General features: G+C 36.1%; 2 protein-coding genes across 2 annotated transcripts; both read right to left on the bottom strand.

Annotated features, from left to right (window-relative positions):
• Positions 1–1,311: 1,311 nt before the first annotated feature.
• On the bottom strand, positions 1,312–6,528 carry LOC145802105 (uncharacterized). Its single transcript, XM_082894602.1, has 2 exons — positions 5,946–6,528; positions 1,312–2,755 (listed from the first exon to the last, which is right to left on the bottom strand). Exon 2 carries the CDS (start codon positions 2,651–2,653, stop codon positions 1,448–1,450), a length of 1,206 nt encoding a protein of 401 aa, XP_082750728.1. The 5' UTR covers positions 2,654–2,755; positions 5,946–6,528; the 3' UTR covers positions 1,312–1,447.
• A 1,011-nt stretch (positions 6,529–7,539) lies between these two features.
• On the bottom strand, positions 7,540–15,592 carry LOC114269990 (synaptotagmin-4). Its single transcript, XM_082894601.1, has 13 exons — positions 15,343–15,592; positions 15,115–15,221; positions 13,863–13,911; positions 13,613–13,733; positions 12,960–13,081; positions 12,566–12,667; positions 12,286–12,360; positions 12,041–12,120; positions 11,482–11,632; positions 11,162–11,392; positions 9,143–9,439; positions 8,133–8,246; positions 7,540–7,993 (listed from the first exon to the last, which is right to left on the bottom strand). The coding sequence occupies exons 1-13, from the start codon at positions 15,445–15,447 to the stop codon at positions 7,844–7,846; spliced, it is 1,704 nt and encodes a 567-aa protein (XP_082750727.1). The 5' UTR covers positions 15,448–15,592; the 3' UTR covers positions 7,540–7,843.
• Between the last annotated feature and the right edge of the window lie 11,512 nt (positions 15,593–27,104).

Here is a 27,104-nt window from a genome sequence, read left to right on the forward strand (position 1 = left end):
ACTTGTTTTCTATTAATCATGGAAATAATTTTTCATTGACTTTTTATTTTTAACCAAACGCCAAAAAATATTTTTTTTACTAATCAAACAGACCGTTAGTTTCTATCAAAATGATGTTCGGTGATACCTTGAAGTTAAGGGGGAGTCATGTGTAAACCTTAATAGGTGGAGCTATTGTCCAATAAGTCATGTGAAAATTAATGGCATTTTTCATCAAATACTATTAAAAACCATCACTAATTGTTAATTTTCAGCGACAATTTAAAAATTTTATCAAAATAAATGTTCCTAATTATAATTTTAGCGACAATTTTAAAAAATTGTCACAAGAAAGTGTCACTAATTTTTAACTTTCAACTATAGTTTGAAATATTCGTCATTGAAAAATGTCACTAATTGTAAATTTTAGCAACAGTTTATAATAATCACGACAAAAAAGTCATTAATTGTCAAATTTTAGCGACTTATGTAAAAAATTATCATAAAAAATTATTTTTTAGTGATAATTTTATTAAGACTCATTTTTAATAGGAATTGATGATAATTAACTCTAACTGTCAGGTTTTATTGGTAGTTTACCCTATGATGGTAATTATGCACTATAAGACAACTTTGGTTATTCTCTGAAGCAGTCTTAAAGTTATGCCTCAAAATCCAGTTGAGTATTTCACAAAATGAAAAAGTGCATATAATGTACATTTCAAAAAAAAAAAAAAACACTTAACCAGTGTTCATAATAGCAAAATCCCCATTGACAATCTATTAGTTGAACAATAACATGATATGGTAAGACCACAAAACTCCTCACAAATTCAACATTAGGCTCTAAAATAACTACTGAAAAGACTCAAAGTACAACATACTTGGCCACTGTTGATAACCTATTCTAAGACAACATCATTCAACCACTTATGGCACTTCATTTCAACCATGCCATTGTCCCCCACATACACACCACTATAGCTATCTTTTCTACATGTAAGCCTCCGTTTGGGAAGTGGGTTGGCTTTTTGGCTTTTTGATTTTTTTGGCTATTTTAGCCTGGGCTAAAAAGTTTGGTTTGGGAAGGGCTTTTTGGCTTTTTGGCTTTTTTGGCTTTTTTTGTGAGAGAAGAATGTAATGATTATGGGTTGGATGTGATATTTTGTTTTTTGTGACTAAAATAGTTTATTTTGTCTTTTGTGGCTAAAATAGCCAAAAAAGCCCCGTTTAGCTCTTGCCAAACGGCGCCTTGAGGCCCACTCAGTTAGTGTTTGGATGATAAATTTAAATAGAAGTTTGAAAATAAAATTAAAAAATGTGAAAGAAATAGAAAAAATTTGTTCATATTTCATTCAAATTTATAATCTAAATATAGCCTAAACAAAAATTTGGTGCAGTCAAAGTTAGTTGCTAGAATTTATTGAAATAAATGAAATATATAAAAAAGAAAAACCCAAAAATTGCTTCAATGTAATAAAGGAGAAGAGCCCCACAAAACTTCAGCAACAATAGATGTAGCCTCTGCCTCAGAAACAGATGCCTCTCTCACTCTCCTCAATATCTCTTGCTTCAATTGTCTCTTCTCTCCCTTCTCCAACCCCTCACCCATCTCAAACTGCACTACAAACCTTGTCACACAGCTTGTGAATGGCCAATTCTCCATCAATCCCCTCTCCTCTATCCCGATTTTCGCCTCCGACTCTGTTTCTTCAGAATTTCCTCTGTTTTCATCCTCATCAAATTCACTCATCTCAATCATTTCTCTTTCAATTCCCTGTCTATGCAAATCCACTAGCTTCTTGATCATCCCTTCTTCAAGCATTGCTTCTATTGCTTCTTTCCTTGCAAAATGGACTATTTCAAGAACGCATTCCATTGCTGCGGATTGAATTAGCAAATCATTCGAGCTCATCAAGAGGCTAATAATCCTTAGAATATACCCATTTGATTCCATCTCATAAACCAAAGGACTTCTGATTAGATTGACGAGTGAGCTAAGAACTTGGATCGAACCATATGAAGAAATCGATATCAAGGCTTCAATTGTTGGACCCATTAAAACTTGTCCCACAAACACATCCTTGTTGAATCGAACCAAGGCGGCTATAGCACGAGCCGATTCCTCGCAAACCCTCTTTGAACATTTGGATTTAGACACTACTGATTCAAGAATGAAGAATATCTTTGATTTCAATATCATTTCTTGTAAATCTCTATCGAAACCATTCGATAACCGGTCTTCGAATTGAATCAACACCTTCACTTTCTCTTCTTCATCATCACCAACATCTTCTACTAGAACTCGCACAAGATTCTTGATGCTTTCTTGATCAATCCAAGCTTGAATTTGAGCCTCAATTGTGGAAGCAATTTTGGAGATCTCATAGTTGGCGATTTGGCGGTGAATGAAGGAGATGAGGCAATAATCTTGGGAGTTTTGGAGATTGTTGAGTTGGGTTTTGAGGTTGGAAAGTGATCGAGAGAGATTGAAGAGAGTTGGGTCAGTGGAAAGAAATGAGTCTAGTTGAGTTAGGAGTTGTAGAAAAGTAGTGATTGTGGACAAGTTGGCTTTGGAGCAGAGAGGAATAGGTATGGATTGTAGATCTCTAGAGGCTTTCTTTAGGCCTTCTAGTAATCTCAACTTGTTTGGGTTGTCTTGCTTCTCATCCATGGCTGCTATTGTTTGAAGCTACAGAGATAGAGAGAGATCAGTTTGTTTTGCTGAGATGAAATGCGTAAAGGAGAGACTTCAACTACTAGTCCAAGGCGGGACCTGTTGAATTCACCCCATGTGAAGGAGGTGATGCTCTTCCATGGGAACACACCTTGGTCAACAATGGAAGGCCACCAACCATCTTGAAGAGTCAAGGATGGAGGCTGCCCAAAGGCTCTCCCACCTACTCCCTCACCTATAAATGGAGGTTGAGAGGAGAGAGCAAAATGGGAGTAAGTGAGGAAGAAAACCGTGAACCAAAGAGTGCGAGAGATGTGAGGCGGAGAGACCGTCTCCCTCGGTGTGAGCGAGGGAGACGGGTGAGTGGCTGAGTGAGGAGAGTGTGAGCTCCTCCTCTATTGTAATCTTTCTGTAATCTCCTCATTGGTATAGTGATAACCGGTTACTCTCCCGTGGACGTAGGCATTGGGCCGAACCACGTAAAATATTGTGTCTCCTTGTGTGTGGGTGTGTTTTTCTGCTTGCAATGATTTCTATAAGGTCTTGGGCGGGATCCCAGATCCCAACAAGTGGTATCAGAGCCTCGTCGGTGGCGTTTCGGAACAAAAACAGCGTGGTGTTCGAAACTGCCCAGAAATCAAGTTGCTCGAAATCAGGTTTTGAGCATACCAGGAGCAAGGGCTCGAGAAGAGGAGTCCAACCATATAAAGCAGACACCCAGAGGAGCTTTCACGCGCCCCCACGCGCCGCCTGAAGAAGGCGCGTGAGGCCCAGTCTCTCCACGCGCCGCCACGCGCCGTGAAGGCAGCCGGCGCGTCGGCCCAGTCGCAGGCACGCGCCCCACGCGCTGATGAAGGAAGAAGACGAGTGGGGGGAGGCGCGTGCATGGCACGCGCGTGCCACGTCAGGAGCCATGTCACAGCCACGTGTCTGCCACGTCAGCGTGGTGTTGACCAGTCAACCAGAGGCAGGAGGAAGGATCCAGTGCTTCGCGGCTACGGTGCAGCCGCAGATCTGAGGCGTACAAAATGTTTTGGCTAGATCGAAGCCATTTGGAGTCCGTTTTTGGTGATCCAATAGTGGTTTCCGACTATTTGGAGTATTCCGGACACATCCGTACGGTCAGATTTTGGAGACGGAGTTTCTGTAAAAAGAAGGCAGATTAAAGTGGCAGACGGCGTTAGGGGCAGTGGACGGAATATTCTGTTGGTACACGGAATATTCCCTGAACTTCTGAAAATTACAATTTGGCCCAGAATTTTCAGAAAATTGTGGTGTGGCCCAGTTTTCGGGGAAAGTTTTCAGTGAGGTCCCTGGAAGTGCAGCGAAGGTTGGTCCTAGCTAAACGGACCGCTCCGGACGCAACCGCGAGGTCAGAATAGTGAAATTCTGAACGGTTTTGAAAGATTGTCAAAACATGGGAGTTTGTCATCTTCAATACTCGAAGGAAGGTTGCCGGATATTGTGGAACGCTGCGGATTCACTGAAGAGGTTAGAATGGGCAGATTCTGACCCGATTGGACAACCAGATACAGATTGAGATAGATCATTGAAGACCAGAGGAGATCAGGCTTGAGCAAATGGCAGATCGAGGGAGATCAGGATTGGTCAGGGGGGCGATCAGAGGATTGCAGACATGATTATCTCAAGATCAAAGGTCTAGGAAAGTTCTGTCAAAAAGACACTGTCTAAGGAGACTGGTTCTTAAGTGGGACCGGTTGTGACCCCACCAGTCTTTCCTGGGAACTTTCCTGGTTTGTTGAGGTATTCGGAGGATCTGGTTCAATCAAAAGAGAAGACCATTCATCGACGGATAGATGATTTGGCAACCAGTACAGGCTCAGGGAAATACTGTGGCTGTTGGAGCTACTGTATACGAGAAGGTACTAATGGTATGTGGACATGTAGAACAATAGTTGCAGAGGAGCATACTAAGCGCAGAAGTACAATTGCAGACGTGCAACAGTGCAAGGGTACGCTAGAGTGTCGTACAGAGGCGCGAGAAGAGTGTGCAGCAGCGGGTTGTTGACAGTTCACAGGAACTTCCAGACAGAGAAATTGAGATAGGTAAAACGCAAGAGTGCGTGCCAAGGAGTGGCAAGTCTTATTTCTCTATGGTGGTTTCTTTAGTTCCATGGCAGCAGATGATAGAGTTGATGCGGATCTCTCAGGCGAGCTCGACGCAAGAAGACCAGAAGCCATGGGTACGGGCACTATGCAAGGAATTGCATAGCTGACGATGCTTTGACAGATGGAGCTACTGTCAACCATCAATCTACTGGACAGCAAATCAGGGATTGCAAAGGCACAGACAACAAGCGTATGTGGAAACGCCAGGAGGTTGTTCAGAAGTGCAGAGGGCAAAGGCTGAAAGTTCAGAGGAAAAGCTCCGAGCAAAGAAGACAGAGGACGTTGATGAGATAAACAACGAGTTTTCTATTGCTCCAATGACTGGTCCTGCGAGGTAATGCATGATAGTCAAGGGCATCCAAGCAGGGGGTGCAGGACATCCAATCAGGGGGTGTCGGATATTTTGGTTGCGCAAGTTCAAGGATAGCAGGTATAGACATCCGAGACAGGAAGCATGGAAGAGATCTGTGGGAGATAGGAGCAGTGGCTCTCTCCAAATCAGAGAGTGGTGTGAGTTGAGTTGAGGATGTCGGATTCCCTCCTCCTCTTGTATCTCTGGTGTTTTATCTCTAGCTTCAGGGGATGCAGCGTCTCAGTGAAGAGATGCAGACTATGTTGAATTTGGGCGTGACAAGATTAGCAGCAGTGTGTGCAGTGGATCACCTCACATGGGTTGAGGGGGTGATTTGTTGAATTCACCCCATGTGAAGGAGGTGATGCTCTTCCATGGGAACACACCTTGGTCAACAATGGAAGGCCACCAACCATCTTGAAGAGTCAAGGATGGAGGCTGCCCAAAGGCTCTCCCACCTACTCCCTCACCTATAAATGGAGGTTGAGAGGAGAGAGCAAAATGGGAGTAAGTGAGGAAGAAAACCGTGAACCAAAGAGTGCGAGAGATGTGAGGCGGAGAGACCGTCTCCCTCGGTGTGAGCGAGGGAGACGGGTGAGTGGCTGAGTGAGGAGAGTGTGAGCTCCTCCTCTATTGTAATCTTTCTGTAATCTCCTCATTGGTATAGTGATAACCGGTTACTCTCCCGTGGACGTAGGCATTGGGCCGAACCACGTAAAATATTGTGTCTCCTTGTGTGTGGGTGTGTTTTTCTGCTTGCAATGATTTCTATAAGGTCTTGGGCGGGATCCCAGATCCCAACAGGACCAACCATTCAAAATTTGTGTTGATGCCTGGTACTCTCTCTCTCTCTCTCTCTCTCCTGATAGTCTTACTTGTATACTAAGTATGAGACCAAAAGGGAAGGTATGACCAACTATGCTACTTACTACTAAGGGACTATACATGTGCAACAAACTCAGCAGAGACCCCTATTTCCGAGCAGTTATTCACTGTCCTTAACGGCGTGACAATGCCACAAAATGATCTCAGTCTTCCATTAGTGTGACCATGTCACACGAATAGAAAGATGAGGTCAATTTGTGACAATGCCAAAGTTTTCCCTATTTCCAAAATTGGGATGGTTGTCGCCGTAGCAGTTTGAATTGGAAAGTGGGTGATGATAACCTGTGTTTGGATTAAGGATTGTGTTTGGACTAAGGATGTGAGTAGGAATTTGTCTCAATGAAATAAAAAATGAAGAAAAACGTAAATGAAATATAAGTTTGTTTCTTTTCTTTCTTTTTTTTTTTTTTTTCTTTGTACAAATGAAATTTTAAATTCTTAATCCAAATAAGGTGGAGCAAATGTGAAAATAGTATGGACTCAATTCACTTTTTACATATTTTCAAGCATTTTTATATATTTTTGTACGTTTTTTATGTCCACATCGAGATTAATGACTACTAATTGAACCATCATTAAATTTTCCTAAAATAAAAATAAAAAAAGCTGTGAAAATACAATTTCCCAGAAGCATCTTCCTTTTTTTATTTTTATTTTTTTATGTTTATTAAGGGTGGAAAGAACGATGAAAACAAACAAAAATTATAAATAAAGTATAAAAGCACACAAATTGAGGGTGAAATTAAACAAAATACTTACAATAAGATTTTATTAATTAGGAGAGCTTTGGGGCCGTAACTACTCGTTTGTTTGGTGTAACGTTTTGGAACTTTTATTTGGCATCTAGTGACTAAGTAATAGGGACGGATGAGTTTTCAAATAGAGACTTGTTCAACTTGGAGAGAAAGTTAAGGAAACTATTTAGGCATATCAATAATTTACTAAGAGCAATTCTAACATTACTCACCATTTTCATTTTTTAAAGTTCAAAAAAATAAAATAAAAAAATACACTCTATAATTTGAAAATTTATTAAGTGTTATAGGATATTACATGTCCATGCCACCAGTCAATCATCAATTGTCATGCCTAATACAAAATCATGAACCCAACTTTTTTCACCAATCACAGCCTTTCCAAGACACCACCTCACCATGTCTCAGGACAACTGAATAACCTCTCCCATAATTTGGAGTCTCTTACACTCTTCAAATATAAAATAAATTAGAAAAAATGAGTTAAAATAACTTCACTTTTAAAGAGCAAGTTGGAAGGCCACAACTGAGTTAGCTAAGATGCCTAATTTAAGCTCTCTAAAGAGCCTATTGAAAATGCTCATATCAAATTTCAACAATATCTTACCACCAGTATGTTGACTTAAATGAAAATACTTTATTTACAAGACAAAAAGATATCCCTGATGTTTCCCTTTCATTTCATAAGCATTTTTTAACAGTTCAAAAGCCAAAGCAAAATGTACAAATAATTCAACAAACTATTTCAAGTTCTCAACAACTAAACAATCAGTTAAACTAAAATAAATGAAGTAAGAAGAAGCTCATAAATACATAATTTTCTTGAGAAATTACATATAAAATAAAATTCCTATTGAATTACTATTATCTACAAAAGCATGTATCTCTCTTTTTGCACGTCAAATCAATATGTAACTTTGTATTCCCTCTAAATTTGCCTTACCATTAAATCAATTCCCATTCCATTAAGGGACTTGAACAAGCTCATCATCATCTCAAGAACTCATATAAAACTTATAATACAGATTTTGTTACCAAGAAGATTACCCTTTTGGGATATCTAATTCATTCAGAATCGCGGAGTATTGGCTGTGCAGTCCACTTGAGATGCAAATGTAGCTTTCCTGATTTAGTCCCATCTATGGTGAACGTGTCTGTGAATTCCCCTTCTAATATGACCCGAGTGAGTGTCATGATGCATTCCCCCATCTTATCCTGGAAAAAAAAAAAAGAAGATTCATTCAAGAATACTGCTGTAAGAAAAGTTCAAAACATGAGAGAAAAGTTGAGAGCAACGACAATCCCATACTTCCCAGAAGATAAATCGATTGGACTAATTATTGGAGAAGATTACCTTCCCAAATGTGTCGTGATCCCAAACTTCCAAAATTAGTAAATCATGTAACCCGTCCTCAACTACAAAGTCGAATGTTTGGTTCCAAACTGGATTCAAGGTGTTAATTAAAACCTGAGATTAATAAGGAAAGAATAAGATAAATACAGCCTTGGTTGTAAAAAAACCCACCTAGCTAAATCATTAAAATTGGGGAGGCGGGTGAAAGACCATTAGGATGTGTTTGGATTAAGGATTTGGACATAAATTTGAAAAGGGAAAAAAAAAATATAAATGAAATATATGCTAAATTTTTTCTCTATTTACCTCACCTTTTTCATTTTATGTTCCAAATTTCTATCCAAATTCATGATCCAAACACCACCTTAAGGTAATTATATTAGCCAAAGAATATATTCACCAAATTAAAATATGTTCCCTGGTAACGCTAGGTTTGTTTCAACATGATATATTTTCCAAAAAATGGTTTTCTATGTTTGGTTGCAAACTTGCGACCTTGAAACTAATGTGCTATGGTTATATTAGTGATAATAGTGATTGAGTGGTGGAAGTGGTGGTGGGGTGATGGGTTGGTGGTGGTCATGGTTGGGTGGTGGCAATGGGGGTGGTGGGGTGGTGAAGGTGATCGTGTAGTGGCATTGATAAGAATTATAGTCCGGAAAACATTTTCCACCTTTTAAAAATGAAAAACATATTCAGCTCAATTAGCTTGTTTTCCGTTCCCAGAAAATGCTGAAACATTTTCCAAAAAATTATTTCTGCCAAAAACAAACCTGGTGTTAAAAGAAAATAAAAGAAGAAGAAGAAGAAGAAGAAAAAGACAGAAAGAGACAGAAAAAGTTCATAAAGTGAACATGTTCTTTCGGCTAGGAACTTAATGACTCCATCTGATTCCGAGATTGAATTAAGAAAAAGAGGTAAAATTGCGTAACAAAGTAAACTTCCTTAAGCATTTCTCTCAATACACATCATTCTTCCAAGAAACAAAAATGGATTTTAAAGAATCTTACCCGAGTTTTGCTTTTCTGTTCGGATTTCTTCATTATAAGTACAACATATGGATCCGATTTTCCCATTATATCAACAGATGGCAAGTTTTCAGCAGATATTACTGTCACAGAAAGAACTCCTCTAAGGATTACATTCCTTTTCTTCTGAACTCCAGATTTTGCAATATCAGCAGCTTCTGTTTGATCAATTCCTGTTTTAAGAATTTTTTCCAGTTCAGTCAACTGGAAATCGGGGTTAAAAGGATTTCTAAACGCACTCTCTGTGCCGAAAGGGCAATATAAAAGCTCCAAGTGCACCTACAAGACATAGATGATTACGAATTTCAGAATAATGAAGCAAAAGAAACCATGTTGCAGTTACTAACAATAGAAATTACAATATCTTTATAACCGTCTCTCTCTCTCTCTCTCTCACACACACACAAGGTTTTAAAAAGCGGCCGTTACGTAACGGTTTTGGCGGTTACCGCCACCTGTTACGGCCGCTTTTACAGTGTGATTGAGATTCACAAGTGTGTCGGCTGTAGTGGCTGCCGTAACAGCTGTTACGCGCCGTTACGTGATGGTTCCAAATTGTTTTTTTCGAAAAAACATACAAAAAAAAGCTGAAAATGGGGGAAAAGGGATAGAGAGAAGAAGGAAGATAAAGAGAGAAAATGGAGGAGCAAGAGATAGATAGAGAGAGAGGAGGAAAGATGAAGAACATGTTATTGATTTGTTGAAACTGTAAGACCTATGCTATTCTATTCAGCTGCTATCATTAGACTATTTTGTTTGTGTGTGTTTATCTATATATTGTTTGAAAATAATAATAATAATAAGTGTGGTTATTATCTATTTGGTTTGGTTAAAATGTGTATATATATATATATATTTAGACTCTTATTTATTCTCTTACTTTTGCCATTGTTTATTTTATATATAATAGTTAGTGATTGATTTTTTGTATAATATAAAGTCATTAATTATTCAAATAAAATGTAAAAAACTCAGTTTATAGTGATTTAAAATATGAAATATAATGAATCATACTTAAAAATTTACAAAAATTGATAAATATTTATTTTTAACCTAATAAATATGATTATGGAAAAATAATATGTGTATCGGTAAGTTTTTTTTCAAATTGTGAGAAAAATAAAAAAATTCACGGTTCCGGTTGCCGCCACCGTTACACTACGGTTTTTACACCCCGCAACCGCCATCGCGTCACCGCCATCGTTACGGCGACTGCAACCGCTTTTCAGAACCTTGCACACACAAGCACACACACACACAGAAACGTAGACATATGCAGACACACATTGCTCTCATATTCTCTTTCTTTGGCTTAACATAATTTTACTCACAAAGCGTTTTTCACTTGGACCCAACTAAACAAGCCTTTTTTTCACTTAGGTTTTAAGAAAAATGTGGAGAGAATTTTACTTAAGACACCAAATGTAACTATAAAAGTAGATTATGGACGACACTATCCAAATACTACTCTTACGATTCACGAATCGATTCGCAATTCATGCATAGATCGATACGAATATATAAGTGCATCTATTTTTGGGATAGAATCTATGTCGAGTGATTCAAGATTCAATTCACTTTTTTACGATACATGCACTTCTTGAAACCATCTTGTCTGATAGATTACCTTTTTTCCCCTCTACTTTTTTAGTGAAAATAACATAACACAATTTCTAAGAGGGCTTAGTATGAAAATAACTAATACCTATGCATATGTGTTGTTATTTTGGTGATTAGAGGGTTTCTGATAGGATCCAATCAAATTTAGTCAGACCCAACATGTTTTTGTCCTTTTTTTTCATCATGTTTTTCATTAATAAATAAATAAATCATAATACATCTTCTAAGGATATTTAAGGTTTGTACTAAATCTTAACGATTCTCAATTCACAATTCGCAAAATTAGGATTTCGATTCACGATACGGATCTTGATTTGATAACTATGCTACTGTCTATAATTAAAAAGAGATTCGCGAAGAAGATTCAGTTGGGAGGCTCACCTGACCTCTGTCTTTAGTATCCCTCTGAACCACCAAATCCTTGACCAGTTTCAACCACACGTCCTTGACCTTACCAGGTTCAAGATCCTTCAGTGCGATTTGAGCACAACCAATGAATTCAGAAGGCTGAAGCCCTTCATCATCAAAAACTCTTACTGTCAAGTGTTGGGTCGATGCATCTTCAACAATGAACTCAAAGTGTTCATTCCAGATTGGATTCAATTGGTTGCTCTAATGAAATATTCATGAATTAAATCAAATCTAGGCAAGAAATAAACAAGACGGACTTGATAGAGAGATTAAAAATTAGTTTTCCTTACAATTATTTTGCTAGTTTTCATTTTGTCGGGCAGTGGGCGTATGAATAACACAGCATAAGGATCAGATTTCCCGATGATATCTTTGTTAGTTAACCCCTTTCCTTGTACCAGCTTCACCTCTAATGTTCCAACAGGCTTCAATTCTAGGTCACTAAAGCATAAAAAAAAAATTCATGAATGAGGACAGTTTGTTTGACTTGTCTCATAATTTTGAGTATACAAAACAACATTATTTCTAATTATTAATGCACTTTTTTTTCTACAGATTGTTAAATTTAGGCCAATACTGGGGTGCATTGGTGATAGATACTATCTTATCAATATTGAGGAAATAATGAGGGGGTGAAGAAACTGGACATTTAAGCTATATTTGGTTGAAGAATTTGAGAAGGGCTTCGCAGACGAAAAGGGTATAGGAAGGGAAAAGTGAATGAAATAGAACTAATTTTTTGTCACATTTCCCTTTCCTTTCCTTTCCCTTCGTAAACCCCTCCTAAAATACTAGATCCAAACACAACCTTAGTCGATCAAACAATGGATATTGGCAATAGTAGTATACCTGTAATCCCCCGGTAAGATGGGTATAATTTTCCGAACTGGCCAAGTAATGGAATCTTCAATAGCATTTCGTATCGTGTCCTACATAAATAAAAACGACAGCATCATGTTACGACACACCTAAGGATCCAAAAACCCTACATCCATAATTGTAAAGAATATATAACCCGTCTAAAAATAAGTTATTCAGTTATACACAAGTGTGAAAGAAATAACAAATAAATAAAAATATAAAATTTCTCAAACCTCAATAGCATCAGAAATTCCAGGAATTGCTGATAATTCCCCGCCTACAACTTTGAGTGTAAAGTCCATGTTTTTCTGTGGCAGAATCATAGGGAGAATTGTGGTATCAAAAATCAAGTGCATTGTAATTTTTCAAAATTTTATATACTTCTTTTTATGATGACATGATAAAAATATGAATATTTGCACAAATTTGCGTGATTTATCATGAAGATCACTTCCAAAATGTTAGAAACTAGACTAATAAGTTAAAAGAGTGACAAAGATACAAATGACTCACCTTTTCCATCAAAGAATAACAAACAGCCCCAAAACACGGAAACTCGTCAACTAGTGGTTTGAAAATTAATCTGAAAACTCCCGTGAATCCAATATTTTTGACCTAGATGAAAATATATAAGAATAAATATTAAACCGTCATCTTATGGTAAAATTCCAATAACCGAACATTCTTAACTTCATATCATGTTATCCAAATTTTCAGTCACCTATTATTCTTCAGAGAGAGTGAAAGAGAACACATTGATTATCTATAAAATAAGTATTAGAAGTACTATACACAAAAAAAAATAGAAAAAATAATATGTGAAAATAAAATAAATTTCAGAGTAGTTTTGTAATAGTTTTGCTATTAGGAAAAGCTCTATTGATATAAGAAATAAGTTGAAGATAACCTGTATAGGTAATCCAATGCCGACTCTAGTTTTAACATCAAGTATGATACTAGGGTTTCCATCCCATTCCATTTCCAATTCCATCGTGATTCCCTTAGCATCACCTTCAATAATTGAAACCCCTAAAAAGATCAACAAGTTTCTATTAGTACCATAACAAAGATTAAAATAAAATAAAATTGATAGTCCAAATAAATTTAAATTATTTCCTTCAATTCTTGTGTCTATTCTTGAAGATGATTGGCTCTACCTATGGCCATAATAATTCCATAAAGTAAAAAATAATGATATATATATATATATATATATTTAAAGATTAAAGAAACGGAAGTTTTGGAATGTGCAACAACTTTAGACCAATCCAATATTCTTTTCTCATTTGATTTTCTCAGAAGAATGTAATTGTAAATTGAGAAGTACAATTCTTTCCAAAATCTATGAAAGCATTGGGATAAAAATTAGTTAAACTTCCTTATTTACATTTTGTGGAATTCTTTCTTTCAACTCAATTAGAAACTTAAAAGATGATAAATTACTTTTAACGATTACTAAATTTGAAATTAAGTCAAATTCATATTAGTAAGTTTTCATATTATTAATGGTGATTTGGGATTTTTTAGTCTCATCAAAGATCAAACAGAAATCAAACAAACCTGTAAATTGTGGAGCCACAGTACCAAGAGTCAACTTTGAAAACTTGAGAGATGATAAGATAACTGATCTATATTGTTCGAGAATTGGCTCAGCAGAACTTCGAATTAGCTCTGATGCTGCCTATGCCACCATGTGTCAAAAATGAAGAAATTTAAGGTAAAAAAAATAAAATGGTTTCATTGTCATCACATTGAATCCAGCAAATAAAATGCACTATAGTTGGTGAAGAAAAGAAAAACTAAAAATCACCTCATTTACATATGGCCATATTTTTTTAAGTTGAACATTAAGCCAAGTTAACTGCAATTGTCAACAGAAACAATATCATTGCCATAATTATCAGAGAGAGCAACTGTTATAGATAAGCATAGTCATATATGAATTAAGGGTAAATTACACTTTTAAACCCTGTAGTTTGACCCAAATTTTATTTTACGCTCTATTGTTTTAATTTGAAAAATTTTGGTCTCTACATTTTAAGTCGAGTTTTAATTTGGTCATTCCATTCAAATTTGGTCTCTACATTTCAAGAGATTGACAAGTGTTTCAAAATTGTTAATTTTAACATCCAACTTGAATAAAATTTTCTTTATGCATACACCTCAAGAGACTAACAAGTGCCAAAAAAATCATGAATTTTAACCTCTAATTTGGATGGAAGACTAAATAGTGTAAAGTACAAGGATCAAATTGTTTAAATTAAAATAATAAAGACTAAAGTGAAATTTAGGTCGGTAAAGTGTATTTTACCCATGAATTTAGGGTAATTCTGTTTGCACATCACACATTATCTTACTAGTATACAACATTTATACTGTTTGGATATCAATTACTGAATAAAAAAATAATTGTCTGGATATCAACTATTGAACAAAACCAATTGTTCTAACAAAAATCCTATTCAATTGTTGATATCTCAAACAATTGATAAATTTAAATATTTTTTTTTTATTTTTAAAATCGGTTGTTCATGTCAACTTGCGCGCACATGCAAACGACCAGAAAATTTTTTAGCCTCCGTTTGGGAAGTGGGTTGGCTTTTTGGCTATTTTAGCCTGGGCTATTTTAGCCTGGTTTGGGAAGGACTTTTTGACTTTTTAGTTTTTTTGACTTTTTTTATGAAAGAGGATTGTAATGATTATGGGTTGGATTTGATGTTTTATTTTTTGTGGCTAAAATAGTTTATTTTGTTTTTTATGACTATTTTAGCCAAAAAAACCGGCTTTTTTCTTCGCAAACGGAGCCTTAATAGCCCCTGACTCGAACTCAGGACCTAAGTCTTTTACTGCTCAACTAACTGGGGTTAATATTGGAACATTAAATTTTTATTTAAAAATTAATATCCAAACCGCACGAATGGTGTACATTTAGACAAATTGTGATGTGCTCCCATGAATTTTCAAGTATGTGTATATATATGTACTTATGAAGAGAGAAAAAAAAATTAAAAAAAAAGAAGAGAGAGGGAGAGAGAGAGAGAGAAGAGTTGTAGATTGAACTCAACTTCTGTCTTTGAGTAAAGACAACCCAAGAAGGGTAGAACTCAGTTGGAAGAATTTTTCTTGAATCTTCAACTGTCATTCGCGCGAAAGCGGCAATAGTTGTTGCCTAAAAATCCAAAAATAAAAAATGAAAATGAAAACAAACCCAGAAAAAATTATTGCAAAATTGATTGAAATTGTACACAAAGTCACATGAACTGAAAATTAAATGGTTATGAATGAGATACCAAATCGGAGCGACGCTTGGATCTGATTTTCTCATACCGAGCGAAACCGAATATCAATCCGATACCAAATGAAATACCCAGAAAAAGACCCACGTAGAAAGACATGTTTGGTTTCCGAGAAAATCTCTACAAGTTTTTTTTCCTTTTTTTTTTCCTCTCCAGTTCTACAGACAGCTTGTTGGGTTTGATATATTGTTGGATTGAGAGAGAATTGATGATTGGTAAAACAGAAATTTGATTGGGAAGTTATGGTGGGAAACGAACGTAAGTGGGCTTATTATTAAACACTATTATTATTAAATTACTGTCTAAAGATTTTTTTGTTACAGTTCAGTTGGTGGAGTTTGATCTGGAAAAGGAAGTAATATGTTCTTTTCTTTTCGCTTTTTCGTTTCCTTCACGTTCTAGAGTTTCTACTTATTCTCACTGTCTTCTACAATTTATGGCGTAAATTACACTCATTTGATTCATTTATATTATATTATTTTTTATTAATAATTTGTTAATTGTATAAATAAAAGAATAATATTTTCATCACTTTACTATTAAAATATATATTTATTTCAAGGTCTATTGATTATCTGTATTAGTTCTGATCACTTTAACTTTATCAAAATAAAAGGGGATTTTTAATTTAAAGTTCACGATATTAAGATTTTATAAGATAAATGACATATAATATTTTCATACTAGTTGGGGTCTCTCAACATTTTAACAGATAACTTTCAGTTCTTCATGGAAAAATTTCATAAAGAAATTTCAGCTCGTCACAGATAAATTTGTCACTTTTTTCTGTGACAAATTTTTCTTTGATGAGTTGAAATTTCTCTAATAATAATATTGAGAAATCTTAACTAATAAAAAAAAAACATATTAGACCTCTCTTACTATTAAAAGTGAGAGCAATATTTCATTAATTTTCTTAAATAAAAGTTAGTATAATTTATATAAAAAATATAGGACTAATTATATTTTTTCCAAACCTCAAAAGAGTTGAGTGTAATTTATCCAAATTTAATATTTGAGCATGGGTTGGTTTCCCTCCCTCAACTGAAAACCCAAAAAAAAAAAAAAAAAAAAAAAAAAATTTAAGTACATTGGTGATACATATCATTGGTATAAAATAAATTTCATAACTTTAACATAATTATATTAAGGGTAAATTATATTTTATCATTTTTATATTTGGCTACTTCTCCACTTTGATTCTTAAAGTTTTTTTTTTTTTTTTACTTTGGCTTTTATGTTTCAAATTTTTCCTAACTTCTGTTAAAAATTGGATAGAAAATGACATATTGTCAGTCAAGCGACATAAAACTATTTTATTATATATAACTAACATATCTGACACAAACTCAAATTTTAATATAATAACATATTTTTTATATTATATGGAATTTTTTGTATAATTTTTAACAGAAATTAGGTTTAGGAATAAATTGGGAAAAACTTCAAATATGAAGGGCCAAAATGAGGGGAAAAAAAAAAAAACTTTAAGAACCAAAGTGTAATTTATCTTTATATTGAATTTTAATTTACATAATATTTAATCCATTTTCATCAATAATTCATTAATCATATAAATAGAAAATGATATTATTCTTTATTTTACACAAATTTTTTTAAAAAAATGTTACACTTTTGGGTTCTACTCGACTAGATCGATCAAAAAAGTTTTTAAAAAAAATAAAAAAAAAAGCCAGAAAAGACCAAAAAAGGTAAAAATAATTTAGTTTTTTGGCTTTTTCCTGATGTTTTTAATTAATTAAACTTTTTTTTTTTCACTTTTTAAATTTGTGTACACAAGATCGGAAAAAAAAAATTGAAAGGACAAAAAAAAAAAAAAAAAAAAGCCAAAACTAGTTGGCTTTTTTTTACCATTTTAATTTTTTTATTATACTTTCTAGATTTATTTACATAAGACAGACTTGAAAAATAATAAATTTTGACATAATTTTGAAAAAAGATACAAAAGAATGTGACTTTTTTTATTAAAAAAATGAAGCCACATTTTTTTTTTTTACTTTTTTATTTAAAACGTGTGGCTTCAATTGAGAATTTGTCTTGAAAATCAAAAAATTATTAAAAAAAATGAAAAACTACTAAAAAATAAGTCATATATACCAATCATTTATATTTTTCTATACAATTAAAAAAAATCATTCTCGTGTGTATTAATTTCTTTTCATCTTATAAGCTAGTATCTCTTGTGTCTGATAGAGATTCAAAGTTTACTTCAAGATTTTGGCAGAGTTTACAACAGGCTCTGGAGATTGAACTGAGGTTGAGTAGTGCATACCACCCACGGACAGATGGCCAATCTGAAAGAATCATTCAAACCTTAGAAGATATGCTCAGAATGTTTGTGTTAGATTTCCAAGGAAATTGGGAAACTTATCTGCCACTAGCCGAGTTTGTGTACAACAACAGCTATGGCTCCTTATGAAGCTTTGTACAGAAGAAAATGTTGATTCCCGATTTGTTGGGCCGAAGTAGGCGATAGACTGTTATTGGGACCGAAACTCGTGCAAGAAACAACTGAGAAAGTAAAATTGATTCAACAACGTTTGAAAACAACCCATAGTCGCCAAAAGAGTTATGCTGATGTTTGGAGGAGAGATAGAGAATATGAAGTAGGCAACCATGTATTCATTAAAGTAACTCCTATGAAAGGCCAGACACGATTTGGGGTTAGAGGCAAATTGGCACCGCGATATATTGGCCCGTATGAAATCATTGAGAAAATAAATCCGGTGACATATCAGGTGGCCTTACCTCCAGTTATGGAGAATATGCACAATGTTTTTCATGTTTCGATACTTCGGAAATATTTATGAGATCTGCATCATGTTATTGGGCCAACACATGTACTCCTGAAGAACGATTATACGTATAAAGAACGACCAATTCAAATTGTAAACCACCGAATTACAAGACTGAGGAATAAAGAAATTCCATTGGTGAAAGTAGATTGGCAAAATCATGGAGGGATGTATGTGACTTAGGAGACAGAAGAGGACATGATGAAGAGATACCCTGATTTGTTCCCTCTAGATCTGATATTCTTCCCAAGCGAAGGTAATTTGAGTTTGGAGGACCAAACTCTTTAAGGGGGGAGGATTGTAACAACCCCGACTTATGATTATCTTATAAACCTTACTTAAGAATGCTCAATAAGTAATTATGATGGAAACATGTGTTAGTTGTGCGTTATATGCTATTGTATCTGTCGGTTATAGAGACATCTGTTCGTGTTTCTGTTTTATCATGCGAATTAAAAGCCTTATCGACGTCCGAACGCGAAATTTACTCCGTTTATGTGTTATTTAGAATTTTATGGTAAGTTTAATTGGATTTCAATTTGGAACCAAATAATTAGAATAAAATAGAAACAATAGATTAGCATTAACTCAATTTAATTAACTAATGCTAATTGAGCCTATATAAGGCCACCTCTAATGCTTTTTACACATCTTCTTCATCATTTTGAGCACACAACCGTGGGAGAGAGAGAGATGAAGTGAAGAAAACTGTAAAATCCAAGGAAGATAAGAGAATTTGGAAGCATAGTTGGAGAATTGGCTTGCTAACTCAAAGACATAGTGGTCTGGAGCCTAATTGAAGAGTTTAGGTGAGGATTCAAGCTTTTAGTTGAGTCATTGAGACACTTAACACATGAATTCAAGAGAAGCAAGGTGATCAATGCAAGAATTGAGTTAATGAAGTAGGAAAGAAAGCCATATCATGCATGCATGTCCAATTCATCACCATTTGAGTTTGATTTCAAAGAATTCTCACATGTATGTTCTTATCTTGCCTATGTTTTAGGAATTCAACATGTTTTTGTGCTAGACATCTCAATTGATCATGTTTTGGAAGGTTTGGGTTCATAACAAGTCATGCATGTTATGTTTTCACAATTTCAAGTTTGACTTTGAACAATTCACTTGTTTTTTTGCCTTGATTTTGCGAAATAGTCTTTAATTCATAATGTTTTACAAGTTTACAAGTGTTTTCTTAAGTTTTGGCCCAAAAGAATGTGTTTTGGTGTGTTGGAATTGAAGTTTGGAGCTTAGAGAGCAATTTGAAAATTCCAAAATTTGTACTCTCCGTTCTAGCGGTGGAGTCTGCGCTCGAGCGAAGAATATGAGCTCCCAGTACTTTTATAGAGTTTTGGGGTTGGCTTGAGTGGCAAAACTTGTGTTCGAGTGATCACCCTTATTTTGAACCCTTGGCTAGAGCAACATAAGCTGAGCTCAAGCGTAAAATGAGAGCTCCCAGAAGTTTTGCAGACCAAGGGGTTCGCTCGAGTGACTAAAGCTGTGCTTGAGCGAAGACCCTGTTTTCAGCAAATTTGACTACGTGTTTCAAGTTACATTTTGGCATCCTCATTGCATCTTAGGCATTCATAAGCCTTAATTAAGACATGATAATGAGGATAAGATTTAGAAACACATGTTAAGAAATAAGTATGATAAGTTAAGCGCTTTTGGGGAAAATATTCAAGTGTATCTGTCACTTGTTTGTGTAGGTCATGTGTTAGCACCCGCCTGATCGATCTATTCTGTCCAAGTGATCTATTCTGTTACCGGAGCTATCTGTAAGTAACAATTCTGTAAAGTTATGTTTGATTATAAGTATTTTCTGACTGCAAGGATATAGTCTGTTTTTTGAAATGTATTTGTGGCATCCTTATGTTTATGTGGCCCTTGCCTAGGGGTAATAGTATCGTGGCTAGTATGCATATGGCCCTTGCCCGGGGGTAACAATATTGTTGTCTATGCTTATGTGGCCCTTGTTTGGGGGTAACAATACCGAGGCTTATGTTCACGTGACCCTCACCTGGGGATAACAATACCATGGTTATATGTGTACAATAATGTTAACCTTTATGGTTGTCGGTACTGACTAAGCATGTGGCTTTTTATGACCAATCTGACCTGTTAACTAATGGATGCACCATATATAACCGTTTATGAAATTTGTATGAGCATGCGAATCGGAATTTGTCCTAATCTATAATCTGGTTTTTGACTATATTCTGGACATCAGTTATAAACCCTTTACTTTGTTGTTATTCACTGGGCCCAACTCACTGCAGGCTTAAGCTGTTGCCTAGATTTTTGTTTTGTCAAGCTAACCACAGTGCCTCCCGAAGAGGTTCCCAAGTGTTTCGAGCGTTCAAGTCAAGTGCATGTTGTGTTTGTTTTATCTTTTCCTTTTTCTTTTGGAACAAGACTCTTATTTAGACTGTGTAAAGGGTTAAGAACTGTTTTTCTTTATCCGCTCTTGGGTGACGTATGACTAATGTATTTATGACGTCATATATATGTAAATATAATTTTTAAATTTTACCGTCCCATATATGTGTCTGCACAGTTCTATGGACATCATATATTTGTATAATTGCTTCCGTTAGCCCCCTTATTATGTTAATTTGTTCAGAGGCCTTCAGTAATCCTAGGATTACTGGCTGGTTACGATGCTAAACCTATAGGGGTGGGTTTGGGTTGTGACATCTTCGGGCTTTGATATTCACTCACATCAAAAAATGACTCTAAGCTCTGTCAAAGAGGGGCAATTGTAGACACCCCATTTTGACCGACCGTAAGACTTGAGCGCTTTCTTTGAACACTTGATGATGAAAACAAGAAGATGTTTCTTATAGAATCCTCAGTAAGAAAATAGAATTTGAGCTTTATTTCCAACCCTAAACCTGTTTTGGCCAAGTGTTTTAATTAGGAACAAATCTTCCTGTCTCAAAAACAGTCATAAATTACCTTTCCAGGAGAATATTCCATTAGAGAGATGAATATTCTGTTAAGGCAGGGAATATTCCGTCCATATGCAGAATATTCTGTCAAAACTGAGGCAAGGAATATTCCGTCCATATGTAGAATATTCCGTCAAAACTGACTGTGACGCTGATGTGGTATGATTGGATTGGTTTGTGTTGACGATGTGGCGCTGAGATGTCTTTACCAAAAAAGAAAAAAAAACAATAATGTTGGTGAAGGAGGTTTGAACCCCTAACCTAAGACTCCACTTTCTAAACCTTAATCACTCTGCCAAAACATCATCTTGTGTTATATTTCCCTTCAAATAATATTTGACCACTTCAAACCAGCAGGCAAAGAAGGTGCATTTTTTGCATTTTTTTTTGTATGAGACATTCTCTTACCCCATTGGCCAACCCATGTATCACCAAATACATACCGAATCATCCCCCCATTGTCAAAAAGAAATTTGTTTGCATCCATAAAAGAGAGATCCAATCTAACCATCTTGAAAACTTTGCCTTCCTATCACATTCTTGTCCCCCCCCACCTTGTCTCCTACCTTCTCTTTGACCTTACCTCTTCCTCATTGCCTATATACATCATCAGATTGTGTAGAGAAAAGAAGAACGACAAAATTGAAGAGAAAAGAGTGAGAAAAAGAGAGAAAGTTCAAGTTTTGAGCCAAAAACACTTCCATCTTCCATATACACCTTTCATGGCTTATACACACTGAAATTCCACCTTTTATATATCCAAAACAACTCTAAAAATTCTGAAATAGCTGAATTTCGGTAGTGATTGATCAAAGGAAAGAGTGAGTGTTGTCGAAAGTGAGGAAAAATGAGAGAGTTAGACATTTTTCCACCATACATACCATCAAACATTCAGAGAGCTCCATTCTAGTTTCGAATTGAGGATTGAGAACACACTTCTTAAGTTTGAGGGTGATCAAAAAGAAAGTTTGTAAATCAAGAAGTTCATCTCTCCTTAGAAGGTGAATTTCACACACTTTCATTTCTTGTATTTTCCATCTTGTTTTAAGTTTTTTACTTGGTTTCCATCTTGTTTCAAGTCTCTTACCTTAATTTCCATCTTGTTTCTTGTCTTAATTTCGTGTTATAATCTGTTGTAATCTAACTGGAAGTGGTGAGTTGAATCGCTCCCATATCCTTTGTTTGTTCTATCTTTGGTCTTTTAAACAAAACAGAGTCTTGGCCTAGCCAAGTTGGCCGGCTAGCTAATTTTCTTGTCTGTCTATCTTTCCTCTTTGGCTGGCTAGCCCCTTTTCCTTAGCCCACCGTGCCCGCGACCTTGAGACAAAACCGAGCAGTCTTTCCAGCGGTGAACCGAACATGTTTTCGGTGATCTCCAAGGCATATGAAGACTTTGTTTTCTTTCTATTTTTTATTTATTTTAATTTGAGAGCTGTGAGGATTTCTATATATTTTTTTTTGTAATATTTGTTTTATCCTCTCCTTTTCTTATTTGGGTTTGTAATATTTAAAAGTACTGTAATAATTTCCCGTCCCACTTCTTTCTATCACATTCTCTTACTTGTTTTCCTTATTTGTGCATAAGCATTATATATATATATATATATATATTTATTATATCCATACTTTGCATCCATGTTTTATGCATCTTGATTCATCTAAGTTTGCATTTGTGGATTTAATCAATTCCTATTTGATTATGTGCTCTACCTCATGTTTTTGAGATGACTTACATGTCATATCTTAGAAGCCGAATCTTTAGTTGCATTTCATATATGAATTGAATTAGGATTTTGTATATAAGATCATGCATATTTCGCTAACTTTGTTTTGTAGCTGTTCACGGGACGTCAGTAAAAATGTAAGTTTCTATGCTTTAGCATCCCGCTTGTGTGTGTTTCCTTACTATGTTAAGCATTTTACCATGTGACTAGTTGCTTACTTGATATAACTCTATGAATGCCGGTGGATGGAGGTTGTGTCGCTTAATTTGGAATAATATTAAATATGCTTGGTTCCATTTTTCTAAAAATAGTTTTCAGAAAATTCTACTTTCTTATTTTTCGTGTTTTTTTGTTTTTACTGAATTTTTTTAATATTTTAAGAATTTTTTTTTTTACTTTTTAGACATGCCTAACATAATTATACCTAAAAAATAAAAAATTTGTAAAAAAAATCTTTTAAAAATTCACTAAATACTAAAAATACAAAAAAAATACGAAAATTATGTATATTTTTTGTATTTTTATGTATTTATTAATTTTTTAAAATATTTTTTCACAAATTTTTTACTTTTTAGATACATCTAAGTAAGGTGCATCTAAAAAAGTAAAAAAAAATGTTTAAAATGTTAAAAATATTCACTAAAAACAAAAAAATACGAAAACCAAAAAACTTAATTTTCAAAAAACTTAATCCAAAAAACTCAAACCAAACACACTGATTGATTTTCATATTTGTAAACTCAATTTCATTGAGTTGTACATCTTCAAAACTCTTTTAAAACACATGAAATCAAATTGTTCCAAAATGAATGGCATAGTCTATACTTGTATGTTTCACATAGTAAATAGGATTATTAATAATTGGAATATGAACGTATAGTAAATAAAATTCATATCATGGTTAGTAAAGGTCGATCTTTTGATCAAGTGAGCGGGTGTGCTCAATTAATGACCTTCCTCTCTTATACCTAAGGTTTTGAACTGAGACAACTTTGGTTATGATGAACAGTGGCCTTGTGTAGACACCCCATTTTTGACCGACCTTGAGACTCAGACGTCACCAGTTGAGCACTTGGTGATATTGCATAATGTGCTCGTTCAGAAGTTTCAGAGTCTTGGCTGCGAGCCTCGCCTCCGGATTTCCGAACCCTCTTCTGTGCCTTGTCTCGGTTTGCGAACCAGACTCGATTTTCTCTGTTTCTTTTCCCGAGGGGAGGGAGAGGTCCCGTAAACCATCTCTCAGTGGCCGTGGGCTACATTTTGTGGCCGCACGCCATTTTTCCCATTTCGGAGTCCGGTTTCCGGTTTTTCGGGACCGTTGGCCGTGTGCCTCGGTTCGGGACCGCTTAACCATCTCCATTTGCTCTGATTTTTGGCATACATCTTATTTTCTCCATTTTGAGGAACACTGGGGTCTGAGAAACCCACTTCGTGGCCGAACGCCACTTTCGGTGTTTAACGGGCAGTTTCCGGGACCCCGAACTGCGTGTTTTGGCCCCCGAACATTCGTTTTGCATCGGTTTTTGTTCATTTTTGGCAGGTACCTCTGTTTCATCACTAGAAAGGTCATGGAAGGGTGGGAGGCCAGTAATTGTTTCAACAACCAATTTTTTACTCCTCCGGCGCCCTCCGACGCCCGTTTTTCGCACTTCCGGGCCAATGTTGAACACCTTGGAGCCATTTTCTTCAAACCCAAACCACATATTTGTGATGTACACACTTGGGAGGATCCTAAAAAGTGGTGGCCGGCCATTAATTCAATTTGACCCTTTTGAACCCCTCCTTCCGGGCTAATGTTGAACACCTTGGGGCCATTTTCTTGAACTTTGAACCACATATTTGTGATGTACACACATGGGAGGACCCTAAAAGTTTATGGCTGGCCATTAATTCCTTTTGACCCTTTTGAACCCCTCCTAAAATTGGCTTGTTCTCTCTCCTGTTTTAGAATTTCCAAATTCGAACCACAGGGTTGTGAAGAGGAGACATGGAAGGCCACCAATATGTGGTGGCCGGCCACTATTTCAAGTTGACCCTTTTGACCCCTAGCTGGCCGGCTAGGGGGGGTGGCCGGCCGGCCACTTTCAAGCCCAAAAACCAGCCGGCCATTTTCCTTGTGCCAGGAACTTTACAGCTGTGTAGCCCTTTCCCCCAGAAAATATCCCAATCCGGGGGATATTTTGTGGGGGAAAGCTTGCCTCCTTTTCCCCCACCTTTACACCCTCCTTTTGGTCCTTATAACCAGCTGCCATTGTTTGTTATGAGGGTTAGAAAAATTGTTCTTCAAGCTTCCATACACAAATCCCTTTCTATACCTCTCATTTCCTTGAAAATTCCTAAGTCCCTAAGCACCATTTCTTCTACACCACCAAGCTCTACCATCACCACCTCATTTCCAGCAACAAGGAAGGCTTCTCAAAGGCTAAAGGAGCTGCAAATTGGTCCAAGAAGCAACAAAAGCTTTAGTCTTCAAGGGTGAGTAACATTTCTCCTCTTTGACCCTTTTTCTTGATCTATTTGTAAGCCTTATATGCTTTTTGTTTCAAGCTCCGGCCCTAACTGAAAGGGGCCCTCTTTTGAGCTCATTTTCACTTTTCATTAAGGGCTCAACCCTGTTTGAGCCCTCCATGATGCACTTGCTTCATTGATCCTCTTATATGTCATAATCTTGCATGCTATTTTTTGCCCATGAGTAATCTGTTTTTGAGCATGTTGTAAACTGATATTAGGCTTATTTTGAGCCCCTCTTCAACATTGAAGAAGGTCTCAACACCATTTGGGACTTCCATGTTGTACTTACCTTTATACTCCTCTTTTATTCCCCATTCTTGCATGCAATGGCAGCCTACCATGCTTTTGTTTTTGGCCATTTTACAGTTCTGAAAAAGTGCTTATTTTGGTCCATTCTTCATGTTTCATTTAGGTCCTTTCATGGTTTGGGACCTCCATATGCCACTTCATGTTATATCTCTCTTTTATTCCCCATTCTTGCATGTTTAGTTAGCCTATCATGCTTTTGTTTTTGGCCATTTTACAGTTCTGAAAATAGTCCTATTTTGGCCCATTCTACATGTTTTATTAAGGGTCTTTGGCTGTTTGGTGAATATTTTGCATACCTCATGTTATAGCCACTTTTGAACCTCATTTTGCATCACATTTCTATCATGTTTGTATACTGATTTTGGGGCTTCCATATACTGTAAATATTCATATTTTTGGTCCCTCTTCAGTGTTGTAGAAGGGAATTTTTCAGTTTGGATTTTGCTTATATCACTTGCTTCATTACCCCTCTTTTGGCCCCTATTCTTGCATGCCATTTTTTCCATACCTATGCTTGCTGTTTGGCCATGTTTATAACTGTGAAAGTGCCTTTTTTGGGACTTTCTAGCTTCTGTCTTTGCATTGCATGTCCATATTGTGCACGTTTGGCATAGCTATAGGCCATTTCGGGTGCCTAAATTCGCATTTCGGGACAATTCCATGCATTTGGTGTCATTTCGCCTCATTTCGGGACTGTTTTCCCCCATATCTTAGTTCTGAAATTCTATTAGAATGATTGCTATTCATTTCATGTCATTACATCGCATTCCATCATTGCCTCGGTTTGCGTGCCCGTGTGCACGCATTTCGAGGCACTTCATTTTCATTCATCGGCATCCTATATGAGTGTGGCTGAGGCTCACTCATGTTGGTATAAGCCCATATCATGTTTTCATGTCATTGCATCGCATTTTGCCATCGCCTTGGTTTGCGTGCCCGTGTGCACGCATTTCGAGGCACTTCATTTCATTCATCGGCATCCTATATGAGTGTGGCTGAGGCTCACTCATGTTGGTATAAGCCCATATCATGTTTTCATGTCATTGCATCGCATTTTGCCATCGCTTCGGTTTGCGTGCCCGTGTGCACGCATTTCGAGGCACTTCATTTTCATTCATCGGCATCCTATATGAGTGTGGCTGAGGCTCACTCATGTTGGTATAAGCCCATATCATGTTTTCATGTCATTGCATCGCATTTTGCCATCGCCTCGGTTTGAGTGCCCGTGTGCACGCATTTCGAGGCACTTCATTTTCATTCATCGGCCTCTTACGTGAGTGTGGCTGAGGCTCTCTCATGTTAGTGTAAGTCCATGTTGCATTCTATATGCCATTTTCCATGCCATTGCATTGCATATACCATTGCCTCGGTTTGCGTGCCCATGTGCACGCATTTCGAGGCACTTCATTTTCATTCATCGGCCTCTTATGTGAGTGTGGCTGAGG

Source organism: Camellia sinensis, chromosome 11 (assembly GCF_055761805.1).
Source record: "Camellia sinensis isolate YWXY chromosome 11, ASM5576180v1, whole genome shotgun sequence".
Classification (NCBI taxonomy): Eukaryota; Viridiplantae; Streptophyta; class Magnoliopsida; order Ericales; family Theaceae; genus Camellia; species Camellia sinensis.

Excerpts from the sequence above, each read along its gene's own strand:
- LOC145802105 (XM_082894602.1), bottom strand. The coding sequence starts at position 2,653 with ATGGATGAGAAGCAAGACAACCCAAACAAGTTGAGATTACTAGAAGGC.
- LOC114269990 (XM_082894601.1), bottom strand. The coding sequence starts at position 15,447 with ATGTCTTTCTACGTGGGTCTTTTTCTGGGTATTTCATTTGGTATCGGA. Across the intron at positions 12,121-12,285 it reads GAATTTCTGATGCTATTGAG|GACACGATACGAAATGCTAT; the intron begins GTTTGAGAAATT and ends TTATTTATGTAG. Across the intron at positions 7,994-8,132 it reads ATCACGACACATTTGGGAAG|GATAAGATGGGGGAATGCAT; the intron begins GTAATCTTCTCC and ends TTTTTTTTCCAG.